Source organism: Simochromis diagramma, unplaced genomic scaffold (genome assembly GCF_900408965.1).
Source record: "Simochromis diagramma unplaced genomic scaffold, fSimDia1.1 OVJJ01000343.1, whole genome shotgun sequence".
Classification (NCBI taxonomy): Eukaryota; Metazoa; Chordata; class Actinopteri; order Cichliformes; family Cichlidae; genus Simochromis; species Simochromis diagramma.
Genome location: NW_024386831.1, coordinates 14676970 through 14697932, shown reverse-complemented (window position 1 = coordinate 14697932; position 20963 = coordinate 14676970). Strand labels below are relative to the sequence as shown.

General features: G+C 39.0%; 1 protein-coding gene across 3 annotated transcripts; it reads left to right on the top strand.

Moving 5' to 3' along the window:
* The first annotated feature begins 1285 nt into the window (after window positions 1–1285).
* Window positions 1286–19613, top strand: itga6a (integrin, alpha 6a). 3 transcript variants are annotated; one of them, XM_040028108.1, is made up of 26 exons: window positions 1286–1550; window positions 9276–9400; window positions 9521–9600; window positions 9688–9949; window positions 10074–10205; window positions 10739–10949; window positions 11165–11358; window positions 11442–11536; window positions 12092–12219; window positions 12306–12395; window positions 12481–12542; window positions 12630–12796; window positions 13107–13247; window positions 13342–13460; window positions 13745–13907; window positions 15093–15179; window positions 15271–15350; window positions 15448–15522; window positions 15614–15716; window positions 16216–16392; window positions 16517–16609; window positions 16685–16795; window positions 16897–16989; window positions 17085–17213; window positions 18120–18243; window positions 18747–19613. In XM_040028108.1, the coding sequence occupies exons 1-25, from the start codon at window positions 1363–1365 to the stop codon at window positions 18225–18227; spliced, it is 3213 nt and encodes a 1070-aa protein (XP_039884042.1). In that variant the 5' UTR covers window positions 1286–1362; the 3' UTR covers window positions 18228–18243; window positions 18747–19613. The 3 variants fall into 3 exon arrangements, with proteins under 3 accessions (XP_039884042.1, XP_039884040.1, XP_039884041.1); XM_040028106.1 differs by having other exon boundaries at window positions 16514–16609; XM_040028107.1 differs by having other exon boundaries at window positions 16514–16609; window positions 18120–18247.
* Window positions 19614–20963: the final 1350 nt, after the last annotated feature.

Genomic DNA, 20963 nt, shown 5'->3' with positions numbered 1-20963 from the left:
GCTATAAAAAAGTTTTATGCCCGCGCTCAGTGAAGAAAATGCGGATGACATCAGTGAACATGATTTGATCTGACGCATCTGTGACCGAACCCACCAACAGAGCTGCCTTTCACATATCTTACGCTAGAACCCCCCAATCTCTTGCCACATTAGGAATGTGGCTAAGACCCTGACGCAGATCCCAACCCCCTCACACAACCCCCGCCCGACAACACACACACACACACACACACACACACACACACACACACACACACACACACACACACACACACACACACACACACACACAAACTGGGCACTGGGCTTTCTAGTTTCAACAATGCCCACATTGTGTCATCTTCTGCTGTGTAATTGTGGCCCAGTGCGGTTCAAACTTCACACCCGCACCAGCGAACAGCAGCTGATGCAGCGGGAGAAGAGAGCAGACTGAACAATGGATCTGTTTAATGCTCCTGGTTTTGGAAGATGTGACACAAAACGAATCAAATGACAATTTTCAGGGACTCAGCAGCTTCTGCTCAGCTGTTTGTGAGACTCCTTTATCATTCCCTCGTCTCCAGAGAGAGTACTCTGCGATACTTCAATAAGAGTTAAAACATGACCAGAAGCAGAAAGAGGAGCTTCGGACAGGAATGACTGCTGATTTTACTAATTAGTTATTTATGAACACGGAGCAGAGCAGGTGCTGCTAATGACAGCCCACATAAATATTTAATTATGATTTTCTTAGACGATTGAATACAAGATTTTTTGTGATAGATGCTAACAATGGCAATTTTAAGGTAGTATAGCTATATAGTGACCTGCAGCATCTCGTCTCTGTTGTCTGGCTGAATTTGGAGGCTTTATTTGTCCACCTGATGCACATTTGCTGTTTATGTGCGTCCATTCAGCACAACCTGCATCAGTGCGTTTAATCTGAGAGCTGTCTTTTTAAGCATTTATCCGAGAAATAATAAATAGAGCAGTTCTTATGGCATTATTCTTGTTATGTGTATTTTTATTATACACATTTTATCCAGGAAGTATTCTTAAATTCACTTGTGAGAATATGAGGAGTTCTGTAAAAGGTGGGTCATTTATTTGATATTTTTAAGGACTATAATTTAGAGTAAAACACGTGTCATAAATTAAGCCTGCTTATTTCAGCTGAGACTAAAAGATATTCAGTTTCTAACGTGTAATTATGACACTGATAAGTGATTCAGTGACACACTCCGCCATCATGGCCAGAGGTGGCGCCGTGGAGTACCACCCTAACCCGGTGCGGTTCAAACAGAGGCAGCTTTCAGTCATCAATTGACAGAGCAGAGAGGAGCCTAATTTTGGGACGGTTGGGCAGATCTGTACGACGCTGCAATGCTGCCGCAGGGAGGACGCTCTGCTGCTCACGCTGCACTTTTATTCTTCGTTTATGTCCTGGAGGCAACTTTTGTGATCGGCTTTAACCTGGACACCGATCATGTCCTCAGGAAAGACGGAGAGCCTGGGAGCCTGTTCGGCTTTTCTCTGGCCATGCACCGGCAGCTCAACCCGGACAAAGTCATGTGAGTGATGTCTCCAGATGTTCACGTCTGTAGAGCTGTCTGAGCTCCTTGGAGCACCTGAGCGCACAGGTTCATTTAACAAGCAAGTTTAGGGACTTTTCTGTCAGGTGGCATCAGCGCAGAAATTCGAATGTGACTGGAAGTGCTGTGAGGACTGACTGGCTTACACTCTACCTACTTTCTGTTTAAACTTTAAATAATCAGAGAAAATAACTCTTTAACCCTCTCACGTGTTACAGTCGTGCGTTAGAGCAACTTTCTAATACAATGTCCTTTAACTTTATTTTTTTTTTTTTTACCCAGTTTTCCCCAAACCCCACAGGGTTTCTCACACGTTTTGTTTCAATTCTCGGTGATATCAGCAGTTTCCCCGCTGATACTTTGAATATGAAGTAGGGAAACAGCCAAAGGATAACAAGTGAATTTACAATGCTTGTAGTGTCATGCAAATGTGCCTGCAGGGTCAAACCGAGGCAGCACTGCGAGGAGAGAGGTAATAGGAAATAAAAGGGTCTCAGGATTGCTTTGCAAACGAGTGGATTTTTCAATGTACATAAAAAGGATCGAAGCTATTATTCCTGACATTTCATTCACCGATTACAAACAGCCAAAAAATTTCCATTCAAGATGCTATAATAATGTGGCTTTCAGTATTCTCTTGTCTTTTAATCTTCTAGGTTTCCTGTTATCAGCTTTGTTTGCTGGCGTTCTGCACGATCCTGGCAGTTTTTAGATTAGATTAGATTTTTGCTCTTGTGAGACAATTAAGAAGAGAAATCAGAACATGCTGACTAATGCAGCCTCACTCACATGTCAGTGAGTTTTGTTTGAGCAGTGCAGAAGGGGCAGAATCGACAGCGGTGTAGTGACCCTGATCATCCTGCCTCCTCAGTGTTGAGAAGAGGGTGTGGTGTATAAAAATGCTGGCACTCACGGGACCCTGCAGCAGCATGTTGAGAAAAAGAGATCAGGGATGAGAAGCCCTGATAACACGTTTACAAAAAACCCTAAGAGATTCCTCAAAGACGGCAGAGATTACTCTTAAATTGTGTAATTTAATCTAACTGCTGTTTTGACCACCGTGCCAAGACAGGTCATGTTGAAGTGAAGTTTTTAAAGCTGGATTTTTCAGATCGCTTTTTCACAAACATTTCTTTGTTCACAAAGAAGCATTCAAACTGAAAAGAGGAACTTTAACATTTGTCTGGCTTGGCAAGTCTAAAGGGAGGGAAAAGTCATGAAACTGATGTCATATTTGTCGGGCAAATAGAGCCTTGAAATGTGACACTGGCTTGAGAGTTTGTTTTCAGCCTGTAAAAGTCTGGGGAGAGTGCCTCTTTTACATCCTGCTCAGTGAGGAAGCAAACCTTATTTAGGGGAGGAAAAACCAGAGCATCTTTTTTTATGTGAAAGGAACCTGAATATTTCAGGTTTTGGACTGTTGTTTAGACAAAAAATAAAAGCTTATAGGGAAAGCTGAGTGATGTGAGCATTTTCATATAGGAAATGTTTTCTTCCTAATCACCAAGCTCAACAGCTGTGCAGAAGTAAGCGCACATCTACCTGACAAGAGGCCTGTGCTTATTACAGGATGTAAACATAACCGCCTCGCTTGGTTGAGCTGTAAGGGCAGCAAGCTGCACGTTTTCATATGCTTGTCAGATATAGTTTGCAGTAAAAAAAAAGAAAGAAAACAGTACTCACAACAAGGTTTATGGAGCTTCAAGTAACTTGGTTTCATGAGCTGTTTTGTGTATTCAAGAGAACTCCCTTCAAAACAGTTTCCATGTTTAAATAATGCCAGAAGAAAATATGCACTGCTAAAGAAATGTATTAGACCAGCTCTCGTAAAAACTAGAAAACACAAATATTTCAGAAATCTTTAAAAAACTTGTTTAAAACTAAAAATGATCCAAATTCATGTTTTCATACCGAAGTTTGAGTCGGCATGTTGAACTCCTCTGATAAGTCAGAGATAAAGCAAGCATAACCACTTGAACCACTCAAACAACTTCTTTTTTGCAGGAACCACTTTTTTCCCCCCATATGTGAGCTAATTAATATTTGATTTAGCATTACTTAACCAGTCACACCCCCAACCACAGGGGGCCACAAACCAGTGTACTACCAGTGCCCATAAAAGGGGAGGGTTGTGCCAGGAAGGACATGCTGTGTAAACTCAAAGATACGCATCATCTGTAAAATTTCCATGCTGGATCAATCAAAGCCTGAGTAACAACAGCTGTCACTTGTGCAGCTGACCAGCAAGATGTTAGTGGAAATTGTGCTATTGTTGGCTGAAGACAGATGAGGACATGCATGGGTTGGTGTGACACTGGAGGAGGCTAGGAATAAGGTGAGATGGAGGTAGACAGTCCACTGTGGGAGACCCCTGAAAAGAAGAAGATAACTCCACAGAGTAAGAATGAGTCCTCCTGATCATATAAAAGAAAGATATGTTTATGGTTTTATGTGGTTTTATATGGTTTTATTTAAAAACTGACTTAAATAATTACTTTGTTGTTTTAGTTGACAAAACGTACAAGCACTGAAGTGACTCATTAATTGGAGCCCTAGTTAAAATGAGCTCACATTGTTCAGCTCTTCTTGGTTGAAACTTCAGACACTGAGACACTGAGAAAGTGTAGCTGTATGGAAATAATAAAAGGACAGTAATGACGTAATAAACAGCAGCTCAGTCATGATCTTAGCTCTAATAATAATAATAATAATAAATTTTATTTATGAGCGCCTTTCAAGTCACCCAAGGACACTTTACAATAGGATAAAACACTTAGATCCTTGTGTGACCCTGAGATAATCAGTCAGACGAGACAAGAGGAAGCTCAGCAGAACAGCAGAACAGCTCTGCGTGACCTAAAGCTCTGAGGACCTCTGAGCCGGCGAAACCGCAAGTCAGGGATGCGTCACGCTGTCCAACATCCGTCGCTCCCGATTTTTTACGAAAACGTGTCATGACAATCGCCGGCAGCTGCAAATCTCTGCTGGCTATCACTACTTACTGTGCATCAGTCTGATTATGATAAATCATATGTGACGAGAGGAATGCTGGACTTCACTGCCTCTTTTTTAGGCCCTCTGCCCTGATGAGCGGTAGATGTAACTCCTCTCATGCCAAACCTACACAGGCTGAATTTCAGCTAAAAAACACATTTTTTTGACTCTTCTGATGATTAAAGTGCTGGTGAATTTAATAATCAGGAAACCATCGCGTTGGTTAAGTATAGTCATAAGGTGTTTTGTTTTTGTTTGATTTCTAAAGAGATAATTAAAGCAAAGTAGACTCTCATTTCCATAAGTCACTGAAAGTATTGCAAAAAGTTGCTATTTGGCATTTTGATGCCTCTTTCATGAGTAATATGTTAAAGATGGTTTTAACATTCTCTCAATGAAACCAGACTGGGCATGCACGGCCATCTGTGCACATGTAACCCGATAGATTAAACGCATCAGTGAATCATCAGTGGAGATACTCCAGTCAAACTTCACACCAATGTCTGGCTAGTGTCAAGATAACAGATAAGTGGTCAATAAACAGACCCCCCGAAAATCCTCTAAAAACTTTAATCTTTACTTGAAGTTGACACGATTCTGTGATGTGTGTCAGCCAATCACAGGTCAGCAACAATCAGTGTGCGATGTGTAAACTGAAACAGTTGGAACAGCTGTGAGTTTCTTCTTGCTTTGAGTGCACAGCTGTGAAGGCATTGGAGCACATCTGTTAACAGAGACCAGTGAGATCACTGTGAAAGCCAACACCCGCCACTATGCATTTACGACGCAGTGAAAGACACCCCACATGATGACTCTGAGTGGGACATTTTACATCTGACATGGTTACATTTTTCCTCAGTAGCCCAGAAAAAACGAACAAACTTTCACAATCTTTCTTCATTTCTTGTTACTTACATACACATGCACATCCATGATGCTAATATCAGCATGTGTGGTCCCTGTTTCGTTGATCAGGCTGTGTTTTTGGCAGTTTACAAATTGGACCGTGCAAATTCTCATATGTTGCTCAATATGTTTTTTGTACAGAGTCTATCCTCATCTGTTCGGTATTAGTGTCTTTTTACTGTCCACTCTCAGATTAGGCTTTTTCTTTGCAGCTCTGCCTAGATTCTCGTCACCTCCTCACTGTCACTGTTAAAATTTGAATTTGAATTTATTTGTTGGGGGTCTTTATTTTACAGGAGCCATTTATTAAAGCTGCGAGCTGAGGATGCTTTCTCAGTTTAGATCGATGTACTTGTTTTCTTTCTTGGTTGTACACAAAGGCCTCCCACTTCTGTTTCTATTCTGGTTAGAGCTTTTTATGCACATCTTCAGAAGAAAGTTCTGTTGGCAATATCATCACATGCACCAAGACTGACAGATACTCAGCTAACTACGTTGTTGCTTCTTTAATCATCAGTTTTCAGCTGTGCCAACATAATTAGCTTTTTAAGGTGATACAGTTGAATTAAATAACATGATGTGCTACAGGAACATAGGAATGATGGATCTTGAAAATGGGCTTCCATAGGCACTAGATATGTTGATATTCTGTTAAAAATGTCTTTATGACTGAAATTATATTTCAGAAGGAAAAACAAACAAAGCAAAGTGAGGGGTTGATCCTGACAACTACAGGTCATCGGTCAACGAGCATTCCCTTCATATTCCTTATTTCTAACACTTAAAATGACCTTTGTTTACAAAATGGAGTTAATGATTTCATCAGCGTGGCCAGAAATGAGTGACTGAGCAGACTGGCAGAGAGGCTGCCTGTCTCTTTGCAACCACAGGTATCAGATGGCCGATAAAAAGAAGGCAGGTTTTTCTAATATACTAAATATAGTATAGAGCTGAACAGGGCAGGAAATAAAACATACCACAAAGGAACAAGTAGGGGAAAACTTTTAACATTACATTCATTCTTTTATTTATTAAGTCATACCTTTTTTTGCACTTTTAAAAAAAAATCCACTTTATGGTCTACTGTGTTGTGTTTTGTGTGTTTTAGTTGTGCTTCGGTCCAACATGTGACCGTTTCCAATTTCATTGAACCAAGTATGACTGTGCAATGAAAAGAAAGTGTTATCTCTTATCTTATGTTACAGCAGCTGCAGAGTGTTGCTTAAAGAGCTCACAAACACAGTGGCAAACACACAAACGTCCAGCTGCTTTTAAGATTTATTGAATGAACCTGCATTTAAAAAAAACTTTGATATTTCTTAGTTTTATCATTTACCCATAATCCCAAACTGTAACAAACTGTAAAGATTCCTTTTTAATATTTGCATGTCGCCGGGCTTTGTTTGAGAGGATGTTTAATGGCTCGGTTAGAAGGCTACGTGTTGAGCAAATGAAACGCCGCGGGGCCGACCCTACAGATCAGTAGGTGGGTCAGAGTCAGCTGCAGTGAGGAAGAAAGAGAGGATTTCCTTTCATTCCTTAAAACAAATTCCTTCATTGTAAGCTTGATGGTCAGCTAACATGTGAAGTGTTTAGATGACTGTTAGTTTAAAATGCGTCAAACTATTGTTTTGGTGCCAACTGGTCCCCAGTGACTCACATCCTGTAGTCTGATGTGTTCTGTTCACTGGCACACAGTTACAGTGTATTAAAGTTTAAAATCAATCAAGCCTGAATATCAGACGTCTGTATCAAATGGCAAGTGTCACAATTTTCTGTTAAGAGCTGAGATTTATGTTAAGATTTTATCTATTTGTCTAATTGATAACAATAATATTATCCACTGTGTCTTTGACCTGTGCAAGTACCACAACACTGAGTGGAGGGAAGAGTTGTGGTTGAGTCTTGATGCATGCTCAATCATCCAGCTAAGGAAATCCCAGAAAGTTGACGTAGCGTTTTAAGGGGGAGAAACGCTTCATCCAACCGACTTCTTCAGTCTGTGGATGAGGTGATAGTATTTGTTAAAACTTATATGGCATACTGTTATATATGATGTGATTTTACTTGATCACAAGTAATAACCTTTATTTCCTTTTATTTTTAACAGGCCATCTCAGTTGTGCGCTCAGTGTTACTTTTAGTGCAGGAAGTGGTTCAACCCCACTCTGTCTGATCAAGACCTGCTTGTGGTTTTTCTCCCTCACTTCCTTGCACATTTACTTGGCTCTGACACTGTGTAAAAAGTCACAGAAAGCAGGTGCTCACTGCATTTCATACCCAGATACAATATCTAATTGCAGATGCACTGCAACTGTATTTGAAGCTGCTGAATGAATCCTAAAAACTTTTTTAAAAACAATTACATTTTCAAGCCAAGTAGTAAAATGTACTTTATGAGAAGCGCTGTATATCAGTGTATTTTGTACAGTTAATTCATAGAAATTTCATGTTTTTAGACCCTTTCACTTTCTTCCTGAAATAACTGTAAAACATGTTAAAAAACGCGTAAAATGTGACCGTTGCACACTGCACTGCACAGGAGGGACCATGATTCATGTGCAGTAAAAGCTCGAAAGCAAAACATAAAAATATTCAGATATATTTAAGTGCAAATGTAGGTGTATAATCAGCATAATCACACCCAGTCTTACTATTTCATAGTCCTGTAAAATAACCTGGTCTGCACATAATTTTTGGCAGAAACAAGCTGGGTTTTTGAAAACTATTTGTTCATGCATTTGTCTGTGTTTATTAAATCAATCTGTAAAAAGACAGTCTGTTGAACCCCAGTGACCTGTGCGTAGGTGCTGCGTATGTCATCGTACCGGCTGCTGAAAACATATAAAACACAGAATCTCTTTCTGAGATGTTAAAAGATGTGTGAGTCTCTGCGACAGCGCGGGGTTTCAAAGGGAAGTGTGTTCAGAAGAGAGCAACAACCACAATACTGAAAAGCAATAGTCTGGTTGAGTTCCCCCTTGCCCTCTGCAGGGTGTGAAAACACTAGTTTATTGTCATATTTGGAACTTCTCTAATTTTTGTTCTTAAAAAATAAAAGATGTTCCTGAGAGCCAAGAAAACAAAAAGGTTTTGATGTTTTATTTTATTGTAAACAGTTTAAAAATTGTATTGTAGTATTGTAGCTTAAAGAAACATGCTTTTCAATTGTCAATTGTTATTTCTTTTTGATCTTCTGCTCCTGGTAGTGGACGTCTGGTGCTGCTTGATCCCAGAAGGATATGATGTAATGATATTGTTTTCATTTTTGTCTGGCTTTCTGGTGAAAGTTCTTTTTATTTTACGAATTTTAAAATGAAGCAAACACATCTGAGCATTAAAACATTATTTTAACAAATAATTTCTCATAGTCAAGCTTTTGTTAACCGGCATTCTGCATATCTGATAGTCACCTAAAGCTGGGTTGTTAGATCATGTCACCCATTGTACTAATAGAGATCATGAAAGGTATGACAGAGAACTGAGTGAGGCAGAAGGGAATTTACTCAGAATTGTGGAAGTGGAGCCATAAATTAGCCTCAGAGATAGGCATACTAGCACTTGAGGAGCCCCAGCAGGGCCAAAATGATGACAGCTGTCCTTTAACCATCAGTATTGCACTCATTTGTTGTTTCCCTTCATTATCACTGTTGATGTTTTTACATATGTGTGTGAAATTCTACACGCTGTGGCTTTGTTGAATGGTATCCCAGCAAAGGTAACTAAAGCAACAGTTCCCAAACTTTTTATGAAATAAGTTTTGGATTAATTATATTTCTGTCTTGTTTTTTGTGTGTTTTTTAGGGTACTGATTGGTGCACCCAGAGCCCGGTCTTTGCAAAACCAAAAAGCCAATATCACTGGAGGCCTGTATAAATGTGAAGTCACCCAGTCTAGTAATTGTGAGCGTATCAAATTTGATGATAATGGTGAGAACTCTGCCTGCATACCTACCTAAACAAAATCCACTGCCTTTGTAATTTTGACAATTTGTAGAAACCAAGCTTTCCAAGTAAAATGTTCAGTTATGTCTGTTGGCAAATTTTCAGCGGATCTGAGACTTGAGAATAAAGAGAATCAGTGGATGGGGGTGTCAGTGAAGAGTCAGGGACCTGGGGGGAAGATTGTGGTGAGTCAAACTACGTATTAAAACCATCGTTCTGTGGATCCTCGTGCCCTGGTTCAGTAAAGGTCTTACTCGTATCTTTTTCTTCAGACATGTGCTCATCGCTATCAGAGGCGTTTGAATGTGAATACTCCAGAGGAGACTCATCACATCCCCGGACGTTGTTATATTCTGAGTCAGGACCTAACCATTGACCCTCAGTCTTCTGAGGATGGAGGTGAATGGAAATTCTGCGATGGCAGACCTGAAGGCCACGCAATGTTTGGAACATGCCAGCAAGGACTGGCAGCTACTTTCACCAGTGACTACCATTACATGGTTTTTGGAGCAGTGGGAGCTTACAACTGGAGAGGTCACTATGTGATTGTGTCTTTATATGCTGTTTATCTTCATTAGAGGATTTAATTTTTGTACATGAATCTCATTTTTTAATCCTAAAATGCATTTTTCTCATCACTTTGTGCTCTTAAATCCAGGGATAGCGCGACTGGAGCAGAATAACAGTACTTTTCTGGACATGGGAATATTTGATGACGGCCCATATGAAGTTGGGAATGAAAAAGTCAGGAACCCTGATTTTGTGCCTGTACCTGCAAACAGCTACCTCGGTGAGTTGAACACCCACAGATATTTTTTTTCCGTCACTTGTTTGATGTTAGTTCATTAATTCGCTCAAGCAAACGTGAATGAAGTCCAGACGCTTTCCTTGCAAGCTCCTTTGACTACGATGACCTGGATGACTGAGAACCTTCACAGACATTGTATAAAAGTACAAAATTAGGCTTACCAAGCAAGCATGTCCCTCAAACCTGCTCAAGCCAACATCGAAAGAAGAGCTTTAATTGTCCTTCAAGAAGCCCGGAGAACTATTTCTGAAGACGAATTAGAGAAATTACAAGAAAGCTTGTGTCAGAGAGCTTTGAAGAGTAAAGCTGGTCATACCAAGCACTGACTTTCAAGTTTGTTAGATGTTCAGACTCACGTGTTTCTGCCTTAGATACTATATTTCCGTGTATTTTTGTGTATGTGTCAATAAACTGCTGCACCTACTTTCCATTTTTCTCGCAAAATATAAAGCAATGAGAGGCAGCTCAACACTTTTGCACAGCACTATAAATCTACTTCATTTAACACACTTTAGGATTCTCGCTTGATTCGGGACACCACATCACCACTAGGGGTAAGCTGACAGTGGTGGCTGGAGCGCCCAGGGCCAATCACAGTGGAGCTGTAGTCCTGTTCAAGCAGGACATGGTAGCAGGAAACCTCTCAACGGAGTACATTCTGCATGGTCCGGGTCTGGGATCCTGCTTTGGATACGACGTGGCTGTAGTGGACCTGAATAACGATGGGTGTGTAACATTTCTGACTGCCTTTGGGTACATTTATTAGATTGTTCAGAAGAGTAGACTCGATCCAAACTTAACAAGTCACAAATAGTATAAAACACATAAATTTCAGATCTACACAACTTTCTTTAATATCACTTCATTTTAAAAAATATTTTCCGTTTTTAAGTACTTTGTTTTTGTTCCGTTTTTTGTTTTTTTACTCTATGTGATACTAGGTGGCAAGACATAGTAATAGGAGCCCCTCAGTTCTACATGAAGGGTGAAGATATTGGGGGAGCTGTTTATGTTTACATCAACAATGCAGGAGTTTGGGAAGGAAACACTCCTGTCCGTCTAATAGGGACCAAAGACTCGATGTTTGGAGTGGCAGTAGAGAACATCGGCGACATCAATCAAGACTCATATAAAGGTGATTAAGCTGACCTTTTTGCACTGTGTTTGTATTGTCTTTGCCATTTGCAGTCACATAAATTGTGTTTTTTCCTCATACAGACATTGCGATTGGAGCTCCGCAGGAAGATTCTGGGACAGGAAAAGTCTACATTTATCACGGCTCTGCACAGGGGATCAAAACGACCCCTGCACAGGTGGATATTTGTTTAGAAAATTATATTACATCAGTGTTTTGTTACAGTCTGAATGCTTTCATGAAGTCTGGTTTATGCTGTTGCAGAACCATGTTGCTAGTGATAAACCTCTAAAGCTAGCTGCCAAAGTTCAAAGTGACTGTTTTTTTCACCAGCATTTTCCTGATGAACCTAATAACTGCTCCAAATGAATAAAAGTGTTTCTCCATAACTGCTGGACTTAAGAAACATTGGTTTGGTACAGTTTAAAAAAAGAAGAAGAAGAAAAATACACAGCTACCCCTAATAGTGAGCCTTAACAGTCTTGGAAAAACAGGATTTTGCATCTGAAATTTTTTTCAGACTTGGGATCAAGAGATAGAAAGCTTGTGCTACAGCATTTTCTCATTATTAATATTTCTTCTTGCTCTTAAACTCAGACATACTAAGGTAAAGTAAAATCTTCAGCTAGTTTGGCTGCTAATTTAAAAAACCTCATTGGGACAACTTTGTCTTTACCGTGTTTTTTTTCTTCGCTTAATTTCAGTTCTTTAAGTTCCCATCTTTATTTTCCAGATCCTTTCAGGGAAAGACCACAACATTCGATTTTTCGGCTATTCTCTGGCAGGAAACATGGACCTGGATGGTAACTCTTATCCAGACTTGGCTATAGGCTCTCTGTCAGATTCAGCTATGATTTACAGGTAACTGTGGCCTTAACCGTTAGTTTAAATTTAGTTAAAGTCCTACTGACCTCAATCACAGTTTTATTTAACCATCTTTCTTTTAGAACAAGGCCAGTCATTAGCCTCAACAGTGTTGTCAAAGTGTCTCCAAATGAAATAAGTCTTACAAATAAGACGTGTGGGGACCGTGTTTGGTAGGTGTTCTTATATTATTATATTCAAACAGACTTCAGAGTGAAAACTTTCTTTTTCCTAACAATATCTGTTTTCTGTCCATAGTTTCACTGTGATGGCATGCTTTTCCTACAAAGCTAATCCTGCATCTTATAATCCAAAGCTTAGTACGTAAAAATTTATTACATTATTTTTCCATTTACAAATTTCTTTTTTTCTAACACACATATGTGCATTTTACTTCAACACTGCAGCTGTTAGCTATTCTGTGGAGGTGGACAGAGCTCACAGGAGAGGACTGACTTCCAGAGCGATGTTCTTAAACGACTCCAGCTCTGAACTAGAATACCAGTTCAACGGCACCTTAAAACTCAAAGAGCGAAATCAGCAAAAGTGTATCAAACTAATAGCCAGACTTAAGGTAAATCAAGTGTCACACAGCTACATCACTGAGAAAAAGCTAGGAGCCTCTCTCAACTTTAAACTGGAGAAATGATTAAAAAAATGAAGACATGGACGTTGACGATAGTAATAACGATTTCTTGGAGATGTCAGTATTCGAAAAATGACCGTGCATGAACATATGTGGAGCTAACTTTGAGGTCATTTATAATAAATGAATAGTGAAATTATATAAATCAAAACTGTAATAGTATATATTAAAACAAAGACAGTAACAGTAAATCATAATAATAAATGCATTAAATGCCTTTTTTTTGTGATTCACGAAGGATAACATCAAGGACAAGATGCGTAGCATTCCCGTTGAGGTGTCGGCAGATATAAGTACAAAACAAGAGGAATCAAATAATGGCCTCCCTCGCATGATTCCCATTTTAGACGCCACTCAGCCAAGCAAAATCATTTCTGAGGTAAAGGCAACTTCTAAATGTAAACACTAAAACTCATTGTGTCGAGTTTGTTATGTAACATTTGTATATTTGTCGTCATTTCCTGTTGTTTCAGGTGAACTTTCTAAAAGAAGGATGTGGAAGCGATCATATTTGCAAAAGTAACCTAAAGATGAATTATAGTCTACACTACAAAGAAGCCAACAAAGAGGAGTACCCCCCGTTAAATAAGAGGTTAAAACTCATTCTCAGACTGTAGTAATATAAAGTAGCATTGGTTGAGTTTTGTAATGGGACCAGTTGGACTTTAAAACCCGCCCTGCTTTTTCATGCTTTGGCCTTTTGGATGACACACATCAGAGTGAATGGTTGAGTCTCACTGGGCCACCAACCCTACTTAAGCTCAGACATGCTGATTGCACAACATACACAGTTTGCTACACGATTATTATCACTGAAGAAGCATGTTTTCTTTGTTTTTGTTTTTTTCATCACTGGTCATGACTGTGTGTCTGCAGCAAGAACGGCATCCCAGAGTTTATTGTGAAATCCCAGAGGAAGGACTTGGCTGTGTTGGTGACAGTAAGCAACATGAATGGTGACGATGCTTATGAGGCAAAGCTGGTGGGGACCTTCCCAAATACCATGTCATATTCAGGAGTCCGCACCGATCAAACAACAGTAAGTCGACTGTAAAATTATTTTGTTGTATTGTAAGAAAGTTACAAAATTTAAAGTCCTTTACCTGCAATTGATTCAAGCCTTAAAAGCATTAATCAAAATACTAAAAAATGACTTCCACTGTGGCTTAATATACCTGGAACTTGGTGCATTTCCGCTGTTTAATATGCAGGAGGTATGAATACACAGTATATGGATGATGATGATGAGAGAGGTGGGCCTGGCAAGAGGAAAAGTCCAGTATTCAGATAATTAAACACAAATCCCTAACTGATTGAATCCATGACAGTGACTGCTTGTTCCACTCTTCTGGCATATAAAAAACAACGTAATGGGACTGTTACGGGTTTAAAAGCTTGGCCTTCTTTGTATGGAAGCCCGTTTCCGCCACTAAAAAAAAAAAGGATCCATAACTCAAAATTTCGAGTTATTTTCTCGAAATTTTGACATATTAACTCGAAATTTCGATTTATTAACTCAAAATTTTGAGAAAAGCAACTCGAAATTTTGAGTTAGCACTGCCAATCAGTAATCTACGTGAATGACGTCATTTCCTTGTTACCCGGAAGCTGAAGCCCTCAGCTACAAATGCTACAGCTAAGCTACCGGTATTACATCCAGTCGTGAATGCACAGATTGCTGAGTGTTTTCAGCCTGGCTTCACAAATGATGTGTTATTAGCTGAATCACATGATGTTACTATCAGCAAGCGTACTCGCGAAAGCGCCAATTTGTTGGGATCCGTTTTTGAGTGCGCGTTCCTCTGCGCCATATGCTTTCGGGTAACAAGAAAACGACCTCATTCACGTATATTTTTGATTGGCAGAGCTAACTTGAAATTTTGAGAAAAGTAACTCAAAATTTTGAGTTAATAAGTCGAAATTTCGAGTTATGGATACTAGCTTTTTTGTTTTTATTTAGTGGCGGAAACGGGCTTCCATATCTTTGTGCATGTTCTTTAGCGTTTGTAATAGTTTGCATGTTAGCAGCTAAGCTCAAGTACAGTTCTACATCATCAACAAGAGAGTCGCCCCCTGTTGGCCCTTTGGAAAATTGCAGGTTTAAGGGGCTTTACCTTTTCTAAAGCCTAGTGGCTACGTCCATCTTTTATATACAGCTTATGACCGCGTCATAAAGTAAATACTTGGATATATTACACACGTTTTCCGACGTGTTCTTTTCTAGATGGAAAACCTGATCACCTGTGATGCAAATGTAAACAGCTCTCAAGCAGAATGTGAGCTGGGAAATCCTTTTAAGAGAAACTCAAAGGTACAGAAATGTCACGCTCCTGCGCTAATGCTTTCTAAGACACTTGGCTGTTGTAATTCATATGTAAGAAATGCTACTACTTTTTCACAAGGTTACCTTTAAAGTCATCCTGAGTGCTGCACATCTGACTTTAGACACCACTGAGATTGAGATCGACCTGCAGCTGAATACGTAAGTAAAGATGCTGAGATTCGCTTTCTGTTATGTGCTGCACACTTTCAAACTGGAATGTGTTATTGTTATTAATATTACTATCCTTTTCATTTAGGACCAGCTACCAAGAAGCAATCCATGTAAAAGTAAAGTGTAAAGTGATCATTGAATGGCCTTTGTCTGTCTCTGGGTAAGTTTGTTCTCGCAGAGATTCCTTGACTTGTTTGACTTCACCTTTATACCTATACAGGACCTCCAACCTTCTCGCTTGTTGTCATCAGGGAAGCTAATCCTACCCAGGTGTTTTTTGGAGGTGTTGTGAGAGGAGAAAGTGCAATGAAGTCAGAAGAAGAAATTGGAAGTTCGATTAACTTTACTTTCACTGTAAGTTTATACATTTCACCTATTTTTTTTATACTAATATTGTTTTCATAAAACTTACTGGCCACTTTATTAGGTATACCTGTTTGTTAATGCAAATATATAATTAGGTAATTACATGCGAGTATTGTTGCTGACCACGTCCATACCTTCATGATCACAGTGTCACAAAGCTCATACCCTCTCAAACTGGTTTCTTGAACATGACAATGAGGTGATTGTACTCAAATGGCCTCCAAAGTCACCAGAACTCAGGCCAATAGAGCATCATTGGGATGTGATGAAACGGGGGATTCAGATATCAGATATCACGTCAATATGGACCAAAATCTCAGTGTTGAATATTTCCAGCACCTTGTTCAAGCTATAATATGTAGATTTAAGACAGTTCAGGTTAAGGGAGATTCAACCCAGCGCTAGCAACGTGTACCTAATAAAGTGGCCGGTGCTTGCAATGTTTATGTGAAATTGCAGAGTTGTTTCCTGTTAATTTCTCCTCCAGATAAACAACTCGTGGAAGCACTTGAAACCTTCTTTCGAAACCTCACTAAACATTTTTTGGCCCAAAATTCAAAAAAATGGGAAATGGCTTCTGTACCTGATGAGCATCACTTCTGAAGGACCAGAGAAAATCCATTGCTCCCCTAAAACTGAGATCAACCCTCTGAATATTGCTCAGGTAGCATATTTAAGCGTTCAGCTTCATGTGTTACAGCTGAAATTTGACCATTGATGAATGGGCCATTATGACACGCCTGCCCTGTTTGATTCTGTGTTGAATTAACGAGATGTTCTTTCAGCAGTCCTCTGTGCATCGAACAAAACGAGAAATTATGAAAGAAGAAAGAAAAACTGGTGGAAAAACGTCTTCGCTGAAGGACAAGAAGAGAGTTTTTGTAAGTGATATAAATGCACATGCACAGTTTAATAAAAGTGTTTATATGATGTTTAACTGTGTATTTGCTTACTAGTCCTGTGAAGATGGGATGGAAAAATGTGTGGTGTTCAAGTGCCCCCTGCAGGGGCTCGATGGTACAGTAGTCATATTGAGGTCCCGTCTGTGGAACTCAACCTTTATTGAGGTAATAAACAGCATTTTTATTGTTTTCACATGTCTCTTCATGTGAGATAAATCAAATCTCATGATTTTGCTTCATTAATAATTGTTGTTTTTTGCACACAGGAGTATGCCCCTAGTTCAACCTTGTCAGTAAAAGCCACACTTGAATTTGATACTCAGAGGGAAAACGTCATACTGACCAATCAAAACACGAATGTAAGCAATTCAAGCTGCATAACGACATTAACCTTATTGCTGTGTCGGTCCCAACTCAGTCTCTCGGATTTCCTCCCTTTTATGTTTTTTTCCAGGTTAATGTGAACGTGTCTCCTGACAATGAAGCAGCTAAGTATCAGGGAGGAGTTCCCTGGTGGATCATCCTGGTGGCAGTTCTCATAGGACTCTTAATTTTGATTCTACTGGTTTATCTGCTGTGGAAGGTGAGAACATGGATGTCACACCTACAGTTACACAATGGACATGGATATGAGAAAAGAACATGAATTTAGAGAACCCCTCGTGAAAATTAGCCCTGAAAATAAAGCTAAAGATACTTAAAAATAACATTTTCACCTTTTTTGCTAGATTTTTATGCTCTGATTGCCTTTCTCGGTTTGGTTTTATTGTGAGTATATGAGATATTGATACACTATATGGACAAAAGTGTTGGGCCCCACCTCTTATTCTTTGAATTCGAGTGCTTTCAGTCCAATCCCCACAGGATTATAAAGTCAAGCACCTAGCCATGCAGTCTGCCTTTGCAGACATTTGTGTGGAAACATGGCCTGTATTTGTATAGCGCTTTACTTAGTCCCTATGGGACCAAGACACATGGCTTTCAAAACAAGTATTTCGGTGCCTTGACATTAGTTGCCAGCCTAGCTCTGATCAGCTGTAATAAAATCTGCCAACCGGCTCCATTAATAAAAACTTTCCCCCTTTTTTCACTTTACAGAAGGTGAAGTGTAAAAATGAAAATTCACTCTTTAATTATGGCAAAGAGCTCTGCACTGGAGTGATAGTTTATTGTTAGATTTGCATTAAAAGTTTCCATCCATATAAATCTGTTATTTGGTGACTAAAATACACTGTTGGGTAAACTTACTCAGGGTCTGGGTGGGTCATACCAAAACCTGGACATATAACTGATAATAAAACTTGCCACAACACAGTTTTAAGAAGGTGTAAATCATAACCCGAAGTTTAATATTTTCTACACGTTTGTTATTTGTCATATAACATCTGCACATCAACACTGGACTCCGGAGGAAGTATTTGCTTTAAAAATGTATGTTTGCTCCTGCTGGACACGGTTGTAACACTTCACCACCCTTGCTCCTCCTCAGTGTGGTTTCTTCAGGAGACCATCTAAAGACCAGTACAATGCTGCATATCAGAAGGCAGAGATCAACATTCAGCCGTCTGAAAAAGACAAACTCAGTGCTGAGGACTGATATATGCTCTCTGAACGTGGGTAAAGTCAGCATGGCGTGTGGTTACTGCAGTGACTAATGAACTTGCTTTTAAGCAAATTCTGCTGACTTGTTGAAGGAAAATTCAAATCAGACTCATATTGCACGTGTTATTTGTGGGGAAAAGGTCACTTTGCTCCTAAATTGAGTGAAATAGACATGCTGAAGAGAGATATTTCTCTTCTACATAAGAAAATAAATGTATATATTTTTTTATTAATAAGCTCTTTGTGCAATATGGTTCTGTGGATTTTTCAAGAGTAATGCATTTTCTCGCCAGTAGACTTACTAGTTTCCCCTAGTGCTTCTGCAGGCGCTTTTCCTGACATCCCTGCACCTGTTCTGCTGCAAAAGTCAAGGTTGCAAGCATGCTCTGTTGCCACTGAGCATGCTTCCTCAGCATTTCTGCACAGCTCCTTTACAGACTGTGGGAATATTGCTGATACATTTTTTTTTAAGTTATTAATGCATTGTGTTTTCTTTAAAATTTCTCTTTCCTAGTGTGGATTCTTCAAACGCTCCAAAGAAAACGACAGCGTCCCTCGTTACCACGCAGTGCGGATAAGAAAGGACACTCTTGAGCACAAAGATGGAAAAGTGAAACCCGATCCTTTTGAAAAAAAGCAGTGGATGACGACTTGGATCGACAATGAAAGTTACTCATGACCTTTTACTGCTCAGATCTTTGAACAAAGACAAAACTGATCTTAATTAATAATTTCATTAACATGTTGCTCAGATATAGTTTTTTTTTATTGCTAAATGCAGATAATGCTTTTTACACTGTATAGCCTATGAACTATTTTTTTCTAATCGTTGTATATATTTGAATATGTCTGCGCATTTTATATTTATACTTTTTTTTTTTGAAAAAAAGAAATCAAATCAAGCAACCAAAGTTTTATCCACTCATGTCTGAAGCCGAATAACAACGGGCAAAGTTTACTGCTGTTTTTAAAGTTGTACTGTCTCACTGGAGGCCTGAGGTCTGTTCACAGAAGGTACAGCCAGTCACTGTAATATGAATGTAAATGAGTTTTTTTTTCTGTGAATGGTAAGTATGTAAATTTTCTGTTTTTTCTTCTTTGAAATGACATTTAGGTACATTGTCTTGTCACAAACAATAGATATTTGAAAATAACTGTGTGCGAGTCTAATGTGAGAGCAGCTCCATTTTTCCTCTCTGCTCACATTAGCTCACCTTGGTTCTCACATATGAACTGCATCTACTGTACTACGAGCCTCACTTTTTGGTCTCTGTGGGGAATTCAAAGCGAAGACGGTGAAAATCAAGGGAAACGCTTTAATTCAAAATGCCTTAAAAAAAAAAAGTTTTTTGCCAAGTAAAATAAAAATGCTTAAAGAAAATCTTTTCCTGTTGAATTTTCTTGTCATGAACATATCTGACATGAAAGCAGGACTGAAGTCAGTTATCTTTATAAAGTTATTTCACATTCAGCTGTAACAAACTCCTTTCTAATAGCGAGTTTTCAGATAGTCAGAAATCGAAACACATGAAGTATCTGATTCAATTCAATCTTATTTATACACTGCCAAATTACAACAACAATCACCTCAAGGCGCTTTATACTGTAAAGTAGACCCCACACTAATACAACGGGGAAAACCCCAACAATCATATGATGCCATATGAGCAAGCGCTTTGGTGACAGTGGGAAGGAAAAACTCCCCTTTAACAGCAGAACCAGGCTCAGGGAGGGGCAGCCAGGGGTGGTTGGGGTGATGGAAGGAAGACGGGATAAAGACATGCTGTGGAAGAGAACCGCAGATTAATAATAAGTAGTGATTCAATGGAGGTGTATAAACACATGGTGAGTAAGAAAGGTGTCTGAAAAAGAAATACTCAATGCATTATGGGAATCCCACAGGAGCCTACACCTAATGGAGGATAACTAAGAGAGAATTCAGGGTCACCCGATCCAGCCCTACCTGTATGATTTAGCAAAAAGCAAAGTTTTAAACCTGTTACTGAACAATTAACGATTAATTCATTTGCAGGTTTTGCAGGTTTTACTACTAAACGTAGTAAAACCTGCAAAACTACCACTGCCACTGCTTTTATGTTAGAACATGCATTTATATGTACTGTGTTTGGAGATATCACAACATGAAGAACTTAGTATGTTTTAAAAAGTGTTCTATAAATAATGGTGTTATAAATTATTGTTCAGAACAAGATCTGAAAACTCTTTGCTGACGATAAGAGCCCGACTGATTTAGCAGCCAGTATTAGTTATCTGCTGATCTATCCGTATGAGCATTTTTAATGGCTGATAAATACAAATTTTACCCTTTAAAGTCTGAACCATGAAGCAGTTTTTAGAAAACTCTCATTTTTGAAAATTGAGTTTCTAGCCATTAAAAAAAAAAAAAAAAATATTATTTTGCATATATGAGTTTTGATTTGTATTATATTTTCTTCATTTGCATTTTTTATTTATTGATTCCTTTTTGTAATTTATTGTTTAAATAATATAATTTACCTAGGTTTTAAGGCGTGGGGGGGGGGGGGGGCATTATTTGTCTTCAACTTCCAGACCCATTCTGCCCGACTCTTCCAGCCCAGTCAGGCAGAATGTAAATGAGTAATTACATAAAACATAACAAACAACTATTTATGGCACTAAAAATTGGACTCTACTGGCAGAATCACTTCCTCTTAATAAAAGCTGTAAACTGAAGAGTTAAGAGGCTTCC

Excerpts from the sequence above, each read along its gene's own strand:
- itga6a (XM_040028106.1), top strand. The coding sequence starts at position 1,363 with ATGCTGCCGCAGGGAGGACGCTCTGCTGCTCACGCTGCACTTTTATTC. Across the intron at positions 12,220-12,305 it reads GATTCAGCTATGATTTACAG|AACAAGGCCAGTCATTAGCC; the intron begins GTAACTGTGGCC and ends TCTTTCTTTTAG. Across the intron at positions 15,351-15,447 it reads ATCGACCTGCAGCTGAATAC|GACCAGCTACCAAGAAGCAA; the intron begins GTAAGTAAAGAT and ends CTTTTCATTTAG.